This window comes from Podarcis vaucheri (assembly GCF_965113315.1).
Source record: "Podarcis vaucheri genome assembly, chromosome: 12".
NCBI lineage: Eukaryota > Metazoa > Chordata > Lepidosauria > Squamata > Lacertidae > Podarcis > Podarcis vaucheri.
This window is the reverse complement of record NC_138750.1, coordinates 7,989,958-8,007,083: the sequence shown is the minus strand read 5'-3', so window position 1 is coordinate 8,007,083 and position 17,126 is coordinate 7,989,958. Positions and strand designations below refer to the sequence as shown.

At 45.3% G+C, this 17,126-nt stretch overlaps 1 protein-coding gene across 5 annotated transcripts in view; it reads left to right on the top strand.

Moving 5' to 3' along the window:
- Positions 1–672: 672 nt before the first annotated feature.
- NME8 (NME/NM23 family member 8) overlaps positions 673–17,126 on the top strand; it is a 35,202-nt gene continuing 18,748 nt past the window's right edge. For 2 of the 5 annotated variants that reach the window (XM_082192863.1, XM_082192867.1), the window contains exons 1-5: positions 673–769; positions 2,552–2,592; positions 2,687–2,744; positions 5,864–5,970; positions 8,495–8,566. In XM_082192863.1, the coding sequence (XP_082048989.1) occupies positions 2,560–2,592; positions 2,687–2,744; positions 5,864–5,970; positions 8,495–8,566 (270 nt within the window). In that variant the 5' untranslated portion in view covers positions 673–769; positions 2,552–2,559. Of the gene's footprint in view, positions 770–1,356; positions 1,467–1,998; positions 2,017–2,551; positions 2,593–2,686; positions 2,745–5,863; positions 5,971–8,494; positions 8,567–17,126 lie in introns of those variants that run through there. The other 3 variants (XM_082192864.1, XM_082192866.1, XM_082192865.1) reach the window with 3 other exon arrangements.

Below are 17,126 nucleotides of genomic sequence, written 5' to 3'. Positions count from 1 at the left end.
GTCTTCCACTGCCTCCCGCAGTTTGGTCAGACTCATGTTTAGGTCCATAAGTTACCATATAGCATATATTCAACACAAAAAACAGTGACAATTTGTTGTTGACAAACGACAGATGGACATATAAAGGGTCCCATTACCTTCAGTAGCTTAGGGCCTCATCAAACCTAAATCCGGCCCTGGTTGCATCCTCAGCAGCCCCCTCCATGCTGTCTCCGCAGCGGTCTCTCGTAGGGGCCACTGCTGATCTCCTTCCAACCCCTCAGGGAGGAAATGATGGGAGGGTGCCCTCTGGGATCTCCTGGGGTCTTCACTCACCCGGCATGATTTGGAGCAGGCCTGATTCAGCCCATGACAGCCTCTGATTCCCAGTTCAACCATTGGGTAAAGTTGATTTGATTCCCTCCCTTGTTCCTAAAGTAGATCTTCACTCTGCCCATCTTCCCTGGGGGTGGGGGGCATTTTGTGGTTTGCCTCAGGTGCCAAAAGGTCTTGGGCCAGCCCAGCAGCTCTCTCGCAGCTCCTTGGTTTGGTGAGAGCCTTCATAGTCACCTCTCAGGTACCAGGTCCATCCGAGGGGCTGCATGTCCACCAGCCAACTGAGCCCAGGCTGAGTGCAGGTCCTCCCTGACTCATTCCTGACTGTTGGCTTCTACCTGAATGTTCTTTGGTGACCATAGCAACAGCCGTAACCGCCTGCCCCTCCATCTCCCATCCTTCCTGAAGGTTCATCTCACTCTATGGAAGTGGTTTCCCTGGACCAGTTAACACAGTGTGTATAAAGACATGGCATGCTCATGGTGTCTGTGTGTATGGAAGTGAGATTTATGTGAACACAGTGGACACCGTGTGTGTGTATGCGTGTGTGTGTGTGCGCGCGCAGTTGCGCATTTATTGCTATTTTGTGTGGCCTGGATGACCTTGCTGTAGTGTTGGGTCTTCTCAGCCTGAAGGACAAAGAGAGACACAGTCACAGGGCAAGGTTGGGAGATAGTTTGTTCCAACCATTAGCCAGCCACCTGTTCCCAAGAAGATGCTTTAGAGGTGCACAGGACAACAGGGAAGTTTAATCCTAAAATTAATCCTGGGGAGTTGAGGTGAAGAAGTGGGATGCTTCATCCCTAAAACAAACATGGCAAAGAAGCTCAGATGAGCTTTAGCCCTTGCTGTCCTTATCCAGATCTAACCTGCTTGACACTCAAAAACACTTCACTGAGGCCCAACAAAAAATTTTCAGCCCTCCAGAACTGGAATGAATAAACTGTAACTGATGCGCATTGCTAAAGATGTTTGTTATGTACTCATATTATTTTATCTAGGATGAATACATGTTGGCTTTTGTCTGTCTGTGTGTATCAGAATTAGTAATGTTGTTCCGTGGGCACTGAACGCATTGTGTTCTGCAAGCCAGTTGCAGAAGTGGAAAGTCACACAGTGTTCTGTCAACATCATTTCCCCCAGAAAATAATGTGAGCTTAATAATGGGATTAATTTATATTGTTGGTTTGAATCAAGTCTTTAAAAATGACAAGGTATATGTGAGATGACTTCAGGTTTTTTAAATCAGTAATTTGTGGAAATAGACTAGCAAATCTTTGTTATACTGTTCTCAAATCTCATTGTGGGAATTCCTGCATTTATTTTCATGCTATCTAACCCACTCTACTGGTGTAGAAAAGATCGATCCCAGCAGAATAGATGCTTTCAAATAAATATATTGAGAACTTTGGTGCCCACCTAATGTTTTGGAAGTTTAGAGTTGTTGCTAACTCTGTGGAGGTTTAGCTAATGGTGAATATTCTGTCACAGGCAGTAGAATAACCAGTCTTAACACTGAGAATGTCATAACTTAACTAAGTGCTTCATATATCTAATGAAGAGGACTTAGTCCATGAAATCTTTTGCCACAATAAATTTCTTTAAGGTGCTACAAGAGTCTTCATTCTTTTTTGCTTCCCCCCTCAATGTTTTAATGAAAGACAAGGGTTGGAGACAGATGACTGATTAAGGGAGCTGCAGATGAAGACATCATTTCCCTTGTTATGAACACTCAGGGTGGTACTCAACCAATTTTTACTTGGAGTATATTAATGACTCTTAGTCGTGTTCATTAATTTCAATGGGCCTGCTCTGAGAAAAACTTAGGTGAATGTTTAGCCCTCATGTTTATTTTATTTTTGTCAATTCGAAAATCTGTTATTTTTCAAGAGCTGGATGGGGGCATACCCTATGGACAATAATGAAAACGCCCTAAAATATGATGCGTTAAGGGATGAACTGCTGTGTTAATTGAGGAAACTGGGGGAATTGATATTTAATGGCCAAATGATCACATTGTCTGGGTTTGCTGCTGCATAGAGCCGTAAATAAAAAATCCAGCCACATTAAAATGAACTGCAATTTATGTTGACATTTTTTTGCGAGTGTGTTAACGGGTTGCAATGGACATGAATAACTGAGGCTCATTAATTTCAGTGGGAATACTCTGAGTGGGATTTAGTTATAATCCAATATCTTTCTCAATCGGCTCTTTGTTACATTTACACAATTATAGGGAATAAGATGGCAAGCAAGAAGAAGGAAGTTCAGCTACAGGTAGAGATTTTGTCTTTTACCTTAATTATTCAGCTGCTTGCTGGAACACCCAGCACTTTAAAGCTGACAAAACTCTACGTTTGCTTTACTTTAGGCAGTAATACTTACTCAAGAACAATGGGAAGAAATGTTGCTGAAGAAAGGTCTAACAGGTACAATTCCCGCCTTTCCTCTTATATACTAAAGTGTGTGTGTGTGAGCATGTATGCACCAGTTTTTAATTGCGTACATCACTGCAGTGCATTTACAAGTGCATGTACTTTGTAATCCCTTTACTGGATGTTGTATCATCACAAAAATAAATTCCTGTGTGATTTTAACTTTTCAGAACTTATTTCTTGTAAGTAGTCCAAAAACATGCAGTGAAATAAAGTGTGGAAATATAGGCTGTTATATCTTTAAAATATGCCCTGCCAAGTCAGTTCCAAAATTTCCCTGTTCCCCCAGAATAAGAAAAGATCACACGTTTGGTAAGTTGAAACTTGGTTTACTTACTAACTCTCCAAAGGTCATGTTCATATGCTTTTCCACACATCAGTCAGAAAATCTTGCACAGGCAGTAAAACTTAGCTTAGTTATAAAGTGGTAAAAGTTTCTATACAATTGGTGTAGGAACTTAAGAGTGGCTAGTGAGAGCCATGCGGTTGAGCTGGAGCAATCGCCTCAAACCTCTTCACATACTGAGCTGCTCAGGTAGACTGGGGGTGAACAATAGGGTTTATTATCTATTTCCTCCCAAAGTAAGGGGAAGTGACATAGCCAAGCCGGGAAGAACAGTTTACTCTATGGTATTAACTTCTTAATGCATTAATTAGACTTAAGCATGTTGGTTATAAGAGGCTGGTTATCCCACAAATATTGCCAATGATTCTAGGTGCATTTTATTTAAAAAAATGGGCACCTTAAATGCAAAGAAGTTACACTTACTGTCACATCTAGTCTGACTACCAGGCATAGATGCACAGAAAGCCAATGTCTGATTTGCAGGCTACAGAGCTCTTGATTTGAACCCTGTGTACTTTAAAATCAGACTACAAAGGCATACATTTTTTGAGTTTTCTGATTTTCATTAAATATGTTTAACAACAACAACAACAATAGTAGTAGTAGTAGTAGTAATAATTTTATTATTTATACCCTGCACATCTGGCTGGGTTTCCCCAGCCACTCTGGGCGGCTTCCAACAGAACACAAAGAACTTCCCTAAATAGAGCTGCCTTCAGAGGTCTTCTAAAGGTCAGATAGTTGTTTATTTCCTTGACATCTGCTGGGAGGGCGTTCCACAGGGCAGGCACCACCACCGAGAAGGCCCTCTGCCTGTTCCTTGTAACCTCACTTCTCGCAGTGAGGGAACCACCAGAAGGCCCTTGGAGCTGGACCTCAGTGTCTGGGCAGAACGATGGGGGTGGAGACGCTCCTTCAGGGGGTGGAGACGCTCCTTCAGGTATACTGGGCCAAGGCCATTTAGGGCTTTAAAGGTCAGCACCAACACTTGGAATTGTGCTCAGAAACGTACTGGGAGCCAGTGTAGGTCTTTCTGCGGCAACCTGGCAGTCACTGTGTTCACCTGTGCTGGGCCTGCTTCTACCACATATGGCAGGTTATACTGCTGAAAACAAGTATTGGCATTCTGCCAGCTCTTCAAGACACACCTGTTTAGGCAAGCAGTCCCCTGGATTTGGCCTTCTGGTCTTATTTTTAATTATTTTTAACTGTTTAAATTGTTATGCCTTTTAACTGGCTTGTTTTAATGTATATTTTAATTAGAATCATAGAATAGAATCATAGAATAGAATCATAGAATCATAGAGTTGGAAGAGACCACAAGGGCCATCGAGTCCAACCCCCTGCCAAGCAGGAAACACCATCAGAGCACTCCTGACATATGGTTGTCAAGCCTCTGCTTAAAGACCTCCAAAGTAGGAGACTCCACCACACTCCTTGGCAGCAAATTCCACTGTCAAACAGCTCTTACTGTCAGGAAGTTCTTCCTAATGTTTAGGTGGAATCTTCTTTCTTGTAGTTGGGATCCATTGCTCCGTGTCCGCTTCTCTGGAGCAGCAGAAAACAACCTTTCTCCCTCCTCTATGTGACATCCTTTTATATAGTTAAACATGGCTATCATATCACCCCTTAACCTCCTCTTCTCCAGGCTAAACATGCCCAGCTCCCTTAGCCGTTCCTCATAAGGCATTGTTTCCAGGCCTTTGACCATTTTGGTTGCCCTCCTCTGGACACGTTCCAGTTTGTCAGTGTCCTTCTTGAATTGTGGTGCCCAGAACTGGACACAGTACTCCAGGTGAGGTCTGACCAGAGCAGAATACAGTGGCACTATTACTTCCCTTGATCTAGATGCTATACTCCTATTGATGCATCCCAGAATTGCATTGGCTTTTTTAGCTGCCGTGTCACACTGTTGGCTCATGTCAAGTTTGTGGTCAACCAAGACTCCTAGATCCTTTTCACATGTACTGCTCTCAAGCCAGGTGTCATCCATCTTGTATTTGTGCCTCTCATTTTTTTTTGCCCAAGTGCAATACTTTACATTTCTCCCTGTTAAAATTCATCTTGTTTGTTTTTGCCCAGTTCTCTAATTTGTCAAGGTCATTTTGACGTGTGATCCTGTCCTCTGGGGTGTTAGCCACCCCTCCCAGTTTGGTGTCATCTGCAAATTTGGTCAGGATGCCCTTGAGTCCATCATCCAAGTCGTTGATAAAGATGTTGAATAAGACCGGGCCCAAGACAGAACCCTGTGGCACCCCACTAGTCACTCTTCTCCAGGATGAAGAGGAACCATTGATGAGCACCCTTTGGGTTCGGTCAGTCAGCCAGTTACAAATCCACTGAGTGGTAGCAGAGTCAAGACCGCATTTTACCAGCTTCTTTACAAGAATATTAAAAGAATTAAAATTAAAAGAATTTTAATGCTTTGATAAGACTGTTCCATTGTGTATTTTAATTACGTATGGATTTTATAATTGATTTTATGCTTGTAAACTTAGAAGCCATTTTGGTATACAAGTGGCGTATAAATAAATTTATAGTAGTAACAGATGTAGTGAAACTTAAAACATGTGTTAATTCCTGGAATACGATTGCTTACTACTAGTGATGCATCATGCCTATTATTAATGTGTTAACTTTCCCATAAAACCTGGTAAAAACATGGTTTCAATAGAGGGGCATTTCCCTGCCTCCAAATCAGAAAAAAATGGTATCACCCATTTGAAGTTACACATTTTATGTAGGCACTTTGTTGTGTGTTTTCCAGTAGTAGATGTTTATCAGGCTTGGTGCGGACCTTGCAAAGCTGTCTTGAGCTTATTCAGAAAACTAAAAAATGAATATGGTGAAGATGATCTTCTGCATTTTGCGGTGGTAAGGATCCAGATATGAAGCCTTCCAATACCAAACATTTTGGGGGAAGTATACTTTTGTGCTCTGTGACTAATTTCCTTATTGCAGTTTCAGCAAAACACTGAAGAATACATTCCAAATACAGTGGTACCTCGGGTTAAGTACTTAATTCGTTCCGGAGGTCCGTTCTTAACCTGAAACTGTTCTTAACCTGAAGCACCACTTTAGCTAATGGGGCCTCCTGCTGCTGCCATGCTGCCGGAGTACAATTTCTGCTCTCATCCTGAAGCAAAGTTCTTAACCTGAAGCACTATTTCTGGGTTAGGGGAGTCTGTAACCTGAAGAGTATGTAACCTGAAGCGTATTTAACCCGAGGTACCACTGTACACTGTCATTATTTTATTCCTAGGTTGACTGATTTCAGCTGCTGGAGAAATCCTGTAGTCACATATCAGGGTTGCCATATGTTCGGAATTTCCTGGACATATCCAGAATACTGCAGTTGGAAGTAGTGTCTGGGCGGAAATTGCCCCTCCCCCGAAAAAAAATGTCCAGGAAAATTCAGACATATGGCAACCCATGTCGGCAGTGTCGTTTTTGGCAATTTTCCTGAAAATAGCCCTAAAATTTCTTCCTTTTTTTGCAAATTTGCCAATAAAAGCTCAACAACTACCTTTCTGCCTGAATTTTCACTGTTTGAAATATGGCAGCCCTATCACATATGAAAAGCTACTGCATAGTTACGAAAGAGGGGAGGAGTAACAGAATTATAATATATAAACCCTAGTGGGTGGCACTGTCGTCTAAACCACAGAGCCTAGGGCTTGCCGATCGGAAGGTCGGCAGTTTGAATCCCGGCGACGGGGTGAGCTCCCGTTGTTCAGTCCCAGCTCCTGCCAACCTAGCAGTTCAAAAGCACGTCAAAGTGCAAGTAGATAAATAGGTACCGCTCCGGTGGGAAGGTGAACGGCGTTTCCGTGCGCTTCTCTGGTTCGCTAGAAGTGGCTTAGTCATGCTGGCCACATGACCCAGAAGCTGTCTGCGGACAAACTCCGGCTCCCTTGGCCTATAGAGCGAGATGAGCGCCGCAACCCCAGAGTTGTCCGCGACTCGACCTAATGGTCAGGGGTACCTTTACCTTTACCTTTTAGCCACCTTTAAGCTAGAAATACAAAAAATAGTGCAAGCCTTGGGAATACGTAACTTTCAGAAGGAGAGGGTATTCTGCCCTCAAATTTTAGAACACAAAATATTGTTTAGCAGATCTTCACTGTTCATTTCAGAGAGTGTTCCACATCCCTAAAGACCAATGTTAAAGATTCTGGATTTTCCAAAATGTTGAAATACTGCTCCCACTGATGGTTTGGGAAGTGCTGTACACCGCATTCCACATCTATCATGCCATTTCTTATTAAAAACCAGGTTTTAATGTTTTTACCTGAAACCCACTTTGATCTGAATTGGGGAAAATAACGACCAAGCTGTCTTTTAACCTGGTAATGTGTGCAGAGCTTTACACATTTTAATGTCCCATTGATTTCAGTGAAATATTAAGCAAGCATGTGCTTAACTCTTGCTTTCCCTTTAAAACTAATGGGATTTCAGAGTGCTTACCTTTGGCTAGAAGAATGCTATTTATCTCCTTACATTTGCATTTTTCAGTAGCACCATCTATGGTCGCATTAACGGTGAAGTCATGCAAACATTTATTTTGAAAGGGAAACAAGGCAGAACGCTATCAGCAGACTGCAAATCAAAACTCTCAGTGAGCCAGCCAGCAATACTCTACAGAGAATCTGCAGTGGTACCTCTGGTTAAGAACTTAACTCATTCTGGAGGTCCGTTCTTAACCCAAAACCATTCTTAACCTGAGGTACCACTCAGGGCCGTCTTAAGCATATTGGGCCCCATGGTGTGAAGGTCTCTCTGGCTCCCCCCCCAGTTTCCCAGAGCTGCCAACCTTTTTTAGGGAGGACAGCGCTGCCAGCGATGCGCCCAGCTTTGCAGGACTGGAGGAGGCGGGCAGCAACTGAAGGGCAGCTCTTCTGGCGGGGAAGAGGCAGAAGATGGACGTGGCAGCTTCTGGCTCAGTTGGCCACTTCGTGCTGTGGTGGCCACAGTAGGAAGAGGCTCCGGGTGCAACGCTGCTTCAGTGTGGCATGGCGGAGGGGGGCAAGGGCAGCGATCTGATGCCGGGAGGCGCCGCATCCAACCTCTGCCTCTTCCCTGGCACCCTCCAGAACTTGGTGCCCTGGCACCCTGCGCCACTAGATTCTATGGGTAAGATGCCCCTGGTACCACTTTAGCTAATGGGGCCTCCCACTGTCACCGCGCCGCTGGTACGCAATTTCTGTTCTCATCCTGAGTTAAAGTTCTTAACCCGAGGTACTACTTCTGGGTTAGCGGAGTCTGTAACCCAAAGTGTTTGTAATCCAAGGTGTTTGTAGCCCAAGGTACCACTGTATATGGAAACTGCTATAGCTTGGCTTGTGGGTGTTTTGAAAAATAATAATAATATAGGTTATGTATCTGTGCTTCATTTAAGGCAGAGGCTAACAGCATTCCAAGTCTGCTCCCCTTTAAAGATAAATGTGAACCCGCTTTTATCTTCTGTGTGGTAAGTACACGGTGAATGACTTTAGTTTTTGTTTTGCTGGTGACTAATTCTCAGTTAATTCTTCAGATTGAAAAGAGGTGCATCATTGAAGTATGGATTTATATGAAATAGTTGACTATGGAGCTGGAACAACTGACAACAAACTAGTGACAGATGTCAAAATTAAAAAAATTGTCCAGTAGCACCTTAGAGACCAACTAAGTTTGTTCTGGGTATAAGCTTTCGTGTGCATGCACACTTCTTCAGATACACTGAAACAGAAGTCACCAGACCCTTATACAGTGGTACCTCGGGTTAAGTACTTAATTCGTTACGGAGGTCCGTTCTTAACCAGAAACTGTTCTTAACCTGAAGCACCACTTTAGCTAATGGGGCCTCCCGCTGCTGCCGCGCCGCCGGAGCACGATTTCTGTTCTTATCCTGAAACACTATTTCTGAGTTAGCGGAGTCTGTAACCTGAAGCGTATCTAACCTGAGGTACCACTGTATATAGTGGGAGGGTGGGTTTTCTCAGAAGGGTAGTTGGAGATGGGTGATAGATTTGCCACACATAAAGATCAGCGTATGTAGGAGCACATCTTTCTGCTAGGTCACAAAACATCAAAGGATTCAGAATACCCCAGGTCACACATATGCAGAGTATTCTATATGCCGATATGCTCAGGCCAGAGGCAGATTTAGGGAAGTACAGCTGGTTTGGTGGCACTGGGGACAGATCCATGGGTCAATGAGGGGGCGTCACAACTATGATGTAGAATGGCTTATTATTTGAACCATTGCCATTGAGAATCTCAAGCTTAGTGTGTAAACATCGATGTTATCTCCAACTTCCTCTGAACAATCCTAAACAAAGCAGTTGTAATAATAATAATAATAGTTTATTACGGCCGTAGGCCCATACAGATAAAAACAAGACATAAATAACAGCTTGTGCACGTGGGGAAAAACAGCCGCTAAAACATTACTATAACAGTAAAATACTATAAGATGGAATGGCATACTACGCCTTAATTAGCTTGTGGTGCTCCTTGTCAGATAAGAAACCAGTAAAGGTTCAGTGGTGTAGAAATTTAATTGATCACATAAATCAAACAAAATATTTTGATCATTTGAACCAAGTGCCTCCAATTGTTTGGAGCAGCAGATTTTTAAACAAACAAACAAACATTTTAATACAAAAATAATACAAGAACATTAAAAAAAACCTGAAACTAACAGGCATGCATGAATCCCCTGGGTATACTAGCAAGTGCCACAAGAAGCATTTCCATCTGTGATAGGAGAAAGGGGAATGCTTCATCAAAGGCTGAACCACAATTACCTTTCCTCCATTCTTTAAAGTTCCACATCAAACCGCCTCCCCCCCTCTCCTTTTTTTGCCCTGGAGCTTTCACCGCAAAAACCCACTCCTTTAAGCTCAATCGGAGCAAACTCCGTCCATGGAAAACCTGAATTAACGTTTGCACCCATTGAGCACTAAAGACTGGGTTTTTGCAGGGAAAGCCCCAAAAGGGGGGGGGATTAAAATGCTCAGACACAGAGCGTTTAATCATGAACCTGTGCCTGAAAAGAGTGGGGCAAAGAGTGTGGATAAGCCCTGAGATAGTCCCTGCCATCTTTTGGAAGTGTGTGGTGATGCAGAGCTGGGAAAGCGTGTTCTCCCTAGCCAGAGAGCACGTGTTGCGGTTGGGGAAACATGCCACCCTGCCATGACTAGGCAGATTTGGAGAGAACCCAAGCCTTCTAAAGGGTTAAGATTGGGTTGCTGGGGAGTTTTGTATGTTGCCAAATTCAGAGGAGGGGTTAGAGTCTATAAATATAAGGGGCCAGAGGTTGGAATTCCTCTTGGCCGTTTTGCTTCGGATCACATGGAGCACTTGGACAATCTTCTGGTTACATTTCTTTATTTCTTTATTTTCCCCTTCTTTTTAATCCTCTCTAGTCCCTTAAATAATTTATTTCCCCCCTTTTCCTGTTCAATTTCCCACCCCACCCCTTACCCTGCCCTGTAGGAAGATTCTCCCTGTATCTGTGGCTTGCCTTTCCCAATAGTGAGAGAGCCCCCGTTAGGGGCTTTCTTTCGCAAAAAGGTTTCCCCCATTTCTCTTGTTGAAATTGTGGGGCTAGTCAGGGCTGTTTCCAGCTTAGCTGGTATCACTTTCGTTTATAGTATCCCTGAAGGTTGGCTTTATGGCTCCCTGTGCCTCCAAGGACTATGAGCACTCTGTATATGCTATTGAACTATGCTGTTTCGGAACAAGTTTATTTTCTTTAAGTTTGTTTTGCCCTGATAGTGGCGACTGCCGTTTTAGAGATGAGCCATTGTGGCTTAGTGGCTAAAGTGTAGGACTAGGACCTGGGAGACAGGGTTCATATCCCCCTCTTAGCCAGTTATATCAAAACAAAACAAACTGCTCCTTATGGGCTATTCTGTTGCTGGGTAGTTCGGCCCATTTGTGATAAAAGAACTTTGGGTTTCTTGAAGGGGTGCTTCCCTCTAAAAGGGAAGCAGGGGTACCTGGACAAGCTGTGGGCTACCTCAACTCTGCTATTTCACTGGAAACATTTATGCCTGGCCTAGCAGGTGATCCTAGGGCTTTGCCCTAGAATTCGATGGCCTGGAAGCGTTTCCGGCCTCAATAGTGTCCCCATGTGGTCCATGAAGCATTGGTTTCACTGGGTCAGCGGATAGTGCCGGTAATGCCTAGGTTGCAGGATTGGTCCCTGTATGGGACAGCTGCATGCTCCCCCATTGCTCTACCTGGACACTTAAGTCCTTTTGATGGTTACCTCACTGCGAGGGATGTAACGGGCGCCATGTTTGCAATATGCAACTGGGAGAAAGCACCTTTGCGTGCGTTGCAGAGCACGGCGCTGCACGGGCTGCAATTGCATTGCATTGCTAGGAGATTTGCAGTTGCATTGCACGGAGGGTGTGTGCATTGCATGGAGGGTGTGTGTGCATTGCACGGAGTGTGTAGTTGCATTGCACGGAGTTTGTTGTCGCATTGAACAGAGGGTGTGCAGTGCACGGAGTGTGTAGTTGCATTGCATGGAGTGTAGTTGCATTGCATGAAGGGTGTGTGCATTGCAGGGAGTGTGTAGCTCCATTGCATGGAGGGTGTAGTTGTATTGCACAGAGTGTGTTGTTTTGTTTTGTTTTTGCATTGCACGGAGTGTGTAGTTGCATTGCACGGAGTTTGTTGTCGCATTGAACAGAGGGTGTGCAGTGCACGGAGTGTGTAGTTGCATTGCATGGAGTGTAGTTGCATTGCATGAAGGGTGTGTGCATTGCAGGGAGTGTGTTTTGCATTGCACGGGGTGTGTAGTTGCATTGCACGGAGGGTTTGTGTGTGCATTGCATGGAGTGTGTAGTTGCATTGCACAGAGCGTGCTTTTTGCATTGCACGGAGTGTGTAGTTGCATTGCATGGAGAGTGTGTGCACTGCACGGAGTGTGTTTTTTGCATTGCACAGAGTGTGTGTCTGAAAAGGAAGCTGGCTTGGCGGCAGCTTGGTTGGGACTTCTTTAGGGGTTCTGGCCAGCATCGGCCCTGTAAATTTACATATCATGATGGCAGCACAAGATGCCCCCTGCCCAAGCGGGGGCTGGAAGCTGGCAAGCAATAGCTCAATACCTTTTGCCCATATTCCCATTTTATTTAGGGATCCAGTTGGATATCGTTGCTAAAACATACCACTTGGCTATGGAGAAGCTGTCTGCCTTGAAGGAAGTTAATTTGTAATACTTCCTCTGTAGCAAGTGATGCTTCACCAGATCCGATCTTGCTGGGTCACTTAACTAATCTTCCCACTAGGCCAGGCTGCCTAGATTTCACCCCTCCCATATCCAAGAATCGCCTGAGGAGTCTGCTGATTCTCCAGAGAGGAGGAGGCGTGTTCTGGTCTCTACTTATTCTGCTCCAGCACCAAGTCAGTCAGTCAGTCAGTCAGTGTCAGAGAGGGAGAGAGACTGAGTGTTAGAGATCATGTGTAGAGATAAGGTTGCTGCTAAGGGCAGCTGCAGACACTCAGTGCAGTGCAGCATTTATTTATACTTAGACCTATTAAGCTCTGTATATAGTTTGTATAGTTGTAGATAGAATAAAGAAGATATTCTACAGAGCTGCTCTCCGAGTTCTTTATATACTCTGCTAGACTCTGCTGTACTCTGCTGTGCGACGACTGTCTTTTTGTTGGAGTGAATCCGGTGCTCACAACTCTTAAGCTGTGAGTCCACAGCACTTTGACCTGTCCCTGTGCAGAAGGTGGTCTCTGGAAGTGCTACCCACCCAGCTCGCCTAGCCCAGTTGGGGCTGAAGTGGATGAGTCCAGTTGGTGGCACTGGCTCAAGGGCGATGCTGACAGAGGTCCCCTTACCTTTGTGTATGCCTACCAAGTGTGGTGAAGGCAGATATCAGGCGATGGTAGCAATTCCTGAATGTATGCAATAGTAGTTCGCCATGGCAGGATACCTTGAACCCGCACAGGGATTTTCAGGTTCATGCTGGTGCTGCTGGATCTTTGTCCTTTGGTTTTTATTTCAAGGGCTGCTGGTGTGCAAAGCTATGTCCTCAAGCCTGGTGTGGTGAGGCAATCATGTGACATAACTTTTCTTGAGTTTTCCCCATTGTAGTAGCAGTTCACATGTGGCCCGAGGAGTTCAGTGACCATCGGATCTGCTTTTGGTCTGATAACCAGGTAGTGGTGAGCGTCTTGGCAAAACAGTCCTCATGCTGTAGCACAGTCTCTGCCCCTCCGCTCATGCTTTCGAGCTGCGCAACTTAAGGTTTACTATTGTGCTTGCTACTCTCCAAATTACGCTGACACTATCCGATTTTCAGATGAAGCGCTTCAGATCCTGGGCTCCAGACTCAGCTATTGCCAGACTTTTCCAGACCTGTGGCATTTTGACAACAATTAGTAATTTCAGAGAGCGGCAGCTTCCATTTCCCCTTCTGCTTTTACCTCTTATGGGAAGGCCTGGATGGATTTCTTAGCCTTAAGCTGGCAGTTCTCGGCCATTCAGAAGAATTGGCCCCCATCCTCTGAGCAGATCCTGCAGTATTTGGTCCACCTGCTGCAGATTGGGCATGCGGTTATAACTATCTGAATTCAGTCCGCTGCAATGTCTGTTACATTGAAGCTTTATTTTTCAGAGACCCTTGTATAAAGTTTGCAGTGCGCAGGGCCTTGGAAGGTTGGAATAGGCTCCAACCTCATAGGACAGTGGGCAGGAAGTCGGTCAATTTTTACCTATGCAGTATCTGCAACAAGTTAAAACTTGTCTGCGGGTTAAAGATCAAGGTGAGACTCCTTTCAGTAGTCCATTGCATTTTCGCACTGAGGGTTGGGAAAATGGTTGTTGGAGCCAGCACAGGGCTGAGAGTCTGGAGGCTTATTGCTTCAGGACTTTTCCTTATCCTTTGGAGCTTGTCACTAGAGTTGGTAACTCTAAAACAGACTTAGTGGGCAGGAGTGCCACAATCAGGCTTCCCGCCACAGGTGAGGAGGGCCCTTGCCCGGTTATGGATAACAGAATATTTGGCTTTTTATTCCCTGGGGGCTGGCCCGCTCCTAGTGCATGAAAATGGGTTCCCGTTAGCCCGGCATCAATGTGCTTACGTCGTGCACCAGTTATTACAGCCTGCGGCTTGCTTACCGCTGAACACTCCTCATTCCTTACGATTAGGTGCTGCTGCAAAGGCTGCACACTGGGGGCCTGTCAGTAGACAGGATTGTGAATACGGGTCATTGGAAGTCTGACGCTGACGAGGGTTATATCAGGAAGTGTCACAATGATGTCTGTGCTGATGCTTGTCTGTTATTTCCTTTTCCTTTTTCTTTTTTCATAGGAGCAGCTGTGCACATTTGAGCCACAGCATTGTACACTAGGCTGGCAAGCATGTTGACGAGTTTGGACTGGGGCGCCATCTCAGTCTTCCTGCCCATGTGAACATATACTGGATGTCCAGATGGGGAATGCTTTGGGAGGAGATCCTTCCTTTGGTGTGGTCGAGTGTGACCTGTGCAGGTCCTCCCGCAGGGCTGGTGGTACAGCTGGGCGAGAATGTTTGCTGTCTTCCTCCAGCATAAGTTTGCATTCCTGCATGCAAGAGGGCTTGGATTGAGTTGATGGCAGCTCTCCCTGGACTCAAAATAATTTAAGGCATTGGTTCAAGGTGGTTTGGAGGGGGGGTTGGAGCACCTGTCCCCTCCAATGCGCAAAGATGTTCCATTAAGGGAATCCAAGGATTTGCCATGCTTTTGTCGACCCCTTTTGAGGGGTAGGGCCATGCAAGAGTCCCTGGGAGCATTTGGGGTGAGCTTGAGTCTAACCTGGTTCATTGCTCCCCCATGCTGTTTACTGGAACTGACGATATGGTGGGGCCCAGTCGTCAGTGCTGCCCTGCTGAGGTCTGGTGCAGCTAGTCGGGAACCAATGCCTAGACAAACTACCACCGAGCAGGCCAGAAAGCATGTTAATAAGGCGGTGGATAATAGAATAAAATAAATAAAGTAAATAAAATAACAAATAAAATAAAATAGGTCCTTGCTTTAGGTGGTTCTGTAATATTGCACCCTCCTAATTTTCTTCAAGGCTATTGCCCTCTTTAGGGCAGTTGGGGTGCATCTTTCCCCTATGGGGAACGACACCTGGCGGGATGCGATTGCCTTGGGATTCATTGCTCCCCCACAATGTTTGCTGGCACTGACGATATGGTGGGGCCCAGTCGTCAGTGCTGCCCTGCTGAGGTCAGGTGCAGCTAGTCGGGAACCAATGCCTAGACAAACGTACCACCAAGAAGGCCGGAAAGCATGTTAATAAGGCAGTGGAAATAAAATACAGGTCGTTGGAAATCGAATGCATTCAAAGATTATGTTCGTTAACATTATTGGTGTCTTACAATCTTTGCTTGTTTTATCTTTTTATCAGGTTTAGCGGTGACCCGTTTTGGATTGTGGGGCACAGTATCGTCCATTGGGCTGGCGTTGCAGCACGGCAATCTGGATTGGGTCCAGATTCCGGCTTTCCTCCACATATTCGCTTGTCTTGGCTGTCCAGACGTGGGATGCGCTGGTCGGAGTTCCTGCCAAGTATCCGGAGGCAGTTGCTCCTGGAGGGGCCGCCAGCTGCTATTGTGGTGCAGCTTGGTGAGAACGACCTGGTGCCCATGGACTGTTTGTCACTACGTGCTGCAATTTTGGGTGACCTGGAGACGCTGCGTGCAATGGTGCCGACAGCGAAAAAATTTTGGTCAAAGCTTTTGCAACGCTGTGTTTGGAAGGGCAGTCGTTGCCCGGCTGCCACTGAAAGGGCCAGAAAACGCATCAATTCTGCTGTGGTCAAAAAAGTTTTGGAGCTGGGTGGCGATGCAATTTCCCACCCCGAGATTCTTTTTGAGAGGCCATCCTTTTTCCGAGCTGATGGCATGCACCTTTCCGCTTCAGGGAATGAGGCTTGGATTGGTGCGGTGGTGACCAAGCTGAGGTCTTGGTTGGGGCTGTGAGTGGTTTGGCGGTGAGCTGGAGGCTCCATGGCGGTTAGGCATTGGTTAAAGTGGTGCTTGGAGGGGTAAGTGCCTGCCCCTCCAAATGATGCGAAGGGAATTCCGTTAAAGGAATCCAGGGGCTTGCCATTCTTTCGTCCTTGTCCCTGGCATCGGACTTGGGCCGTGCAAGCCCCAAAGGAACATGAGGGTGAGAAGTGAGGGACTGATGCCCAGCTTCATTCTCACCCAATACTTGTTTCCCACTAAGGCTTCCGCTGGTGTCCGGAATGCCTCTGGCTTCCGCTGGTGTCCGGAAATGCCAGCTCTGTCCCTGAGGGCATGGACAGATAGTCATAACCAGTGCCTAAGCAACCACTCACATTTTTGTATTGAATAAAGTTGTGGCCAAAATTATGCCAAAAACCTAAACAAAAATTGATGTGTGAAGTGTGAATTATTGGGGGGTGGCAATTGTGGGACTCAACACGCAATTTGTGTCACAATGTTGTGATCATGAGGGATCAGGGACTTCTCGATTTTCTTCCATCACCTTCCACAGCTAAGTCTCCTAGTGTTCCCACACCACTGACCCCCCCTCCAGTTTGTTTATGCAAATGGAATAAACAATTAATCATAATGTATAGGTAGATTCATGCTACGCTAGTTGAGCTGAGTTCCCATGGAAATCATAATGGCAAATCATGGTAACTTTTTACATTGATTCCAATAGGCTCAGCTGGAGCTTAACTAACTTTCGGTGCAATCCTATGCATTTTTACTCAGAAGTAAGTCACACTGAGGTCATTGGGACTTACTCCAAAGTAGGTGAACATAGGACTGCGGTCTTACAGTGCCATCTTGTGCAGGTCTCCTCAGAAATAAGTTCAATGAGACTCACTCACAGGCAAGTGAGTATAACAGGCATTTCAAAGATAACTATCAATGCTGCTGATTTTTGTTAATTTTAATTATTTTAGATCATTGTGTTTATGGTATTTTTGTGATATTTTGAGCAGACTTGGGTGGCCATTCCCAAAAAGGTAGGCTATAAAAAATACATTTTAAGCA